General features: G+C 37.8%; 1 protein-coding gene across 1 annotated transcript in view; it reads left to right on the top strand.

Annotated features, from left to right (window-relative positions):
- MTRF1 (mitochondrial translational release factor 1) overlaps positions 1–1,321 on the top strand; it is a 48,305-nt gene that overhangs the window by 38,941 nt on the left and 8,043 nt on the right. The window contains exon 9 of the mRNA XM_006837606.1: positions 246–344. Within this exon, the coding sequence (XP_006837669.1) occupies positions 246–344 (99 nt within the window). The remainder of the gene's footprint in view (positions 1–245; positions 345–1,321) is intronic.

Raw genomic sequence — 1,321 nt, 5'->3', positions numbered from 1 at the left:
TAGCAAAGAGATTCTTATTCCATAACTAAGCTTTACAAGTGTGTAGCCTTAAATGCTAAGTTCTGTCATTACTTGTTTCTCATCACTTGTCTTGTGTGTGTGTGTGTGTGTGTGTGTGTATATATATATATATTATTGCTTTGGGGAAATATTTAAAAGTTTAAACATCAATTTAAATTAATTTTTTGCATTGTAATGAAGGTAATTATAAAGTTACTATACAAATGTTTTTTGTTATGGCACAGGTGGGAACAAGAGCCCAGTCAGAAAGAATACGGACATATAATTTCACCCAGGATAGAGTCACTGACCACAGGATAGCATATGATGTTCGTGATATTAAGGTAATGCTCCTAAATGTAAAGATTGCAGCTCCGGACAGTTCTAATCATGTAGAGCGACTATGACTTAGAATGATTTGATGGCACACAACATCACTGCACATACTTTATATACCTTTGAATTTAAAAGAAAGTATTGTCAAATTTTAGGATAAGCACGGGACTGCAAGGCCATTTGAACTGCAAGGTTGGCAGTTCAAACTCACCACCTGCTCCTTGGGAAACCTATACAGGGGCACTATGAGTCAGAATTGACTCGACAGCACTCAACAACAGTGTGTAAAATGGGCTCTTGGTATGACGCTGTAGGATCAGCTCTGGACTATGAACCACAAGGTCTGCAGTTCAAATCCACCAGCTGCTCCTCAGAAATCCTATATAGGGTTGCTATGAGTCAGAACCAACTGGATGGCACTTAAAACAGCAACATGTCTAAAATATTTCCAAGTTATTTAAAGTCACTAAACCAGTTTATATTAGTCAGTTTATATTATATAATAACATATATATTAATTTGTAGGTAAGAAATAGGTCTTTGTAAAGTTTTGAAGCAAGATTCTTTTATAAGAACAAATTCTTTGTTCTATAATCACAATAAATTAGTATATACTCAGCATATATGTGGAGTCCTGATGTCCGTTCCTTAGAAACTTACCACAAACTTAACAACAATACCATATATCTACACATACATTGTTGTTGTTGTTAGGTGCCTTCAAATCTGTACTGACCCAAAGCGACCTTATGCACAGCAGAAAGAAACACTGACCGATTCTGGGCCAACCTCACTACTGTTGTCACGCTTGAGTCCATCGATGCTGCCACTTAGCCAATCCATCTCGTTGGGGGTCTTCCTCTTTTTCTCTGACTCTGCACCTTACCAAACACAATATCCTTCTCCAGCAACTGGTCCCTCCTGACAGTATGTTCAAAGTATGAGAGACAAAGTTTGGCCATCTTGGCCTCCAAGGAGTACTCTG

Source organism: Chrysochloris asiatica, unplaced genomic scaffold, assembly GCF_000296735.1.
Source record: "Chrysochloris asiatica unplaced genomic scaffold, ChrAsi1.0 scaffold00022, whole genome shotgun sequence".
Lineage (NCBI taxonomy): Eukaryota > Metazoa > Chordata > Mammalia > Afrosoricida > Chrysochloridae > Chrysochloris > Chrysochloris asiatica.
Note: the sequence above shows the minus strand (reverse complement) of the source record. Positions and strands in the feature narration are given on the sequence as shown.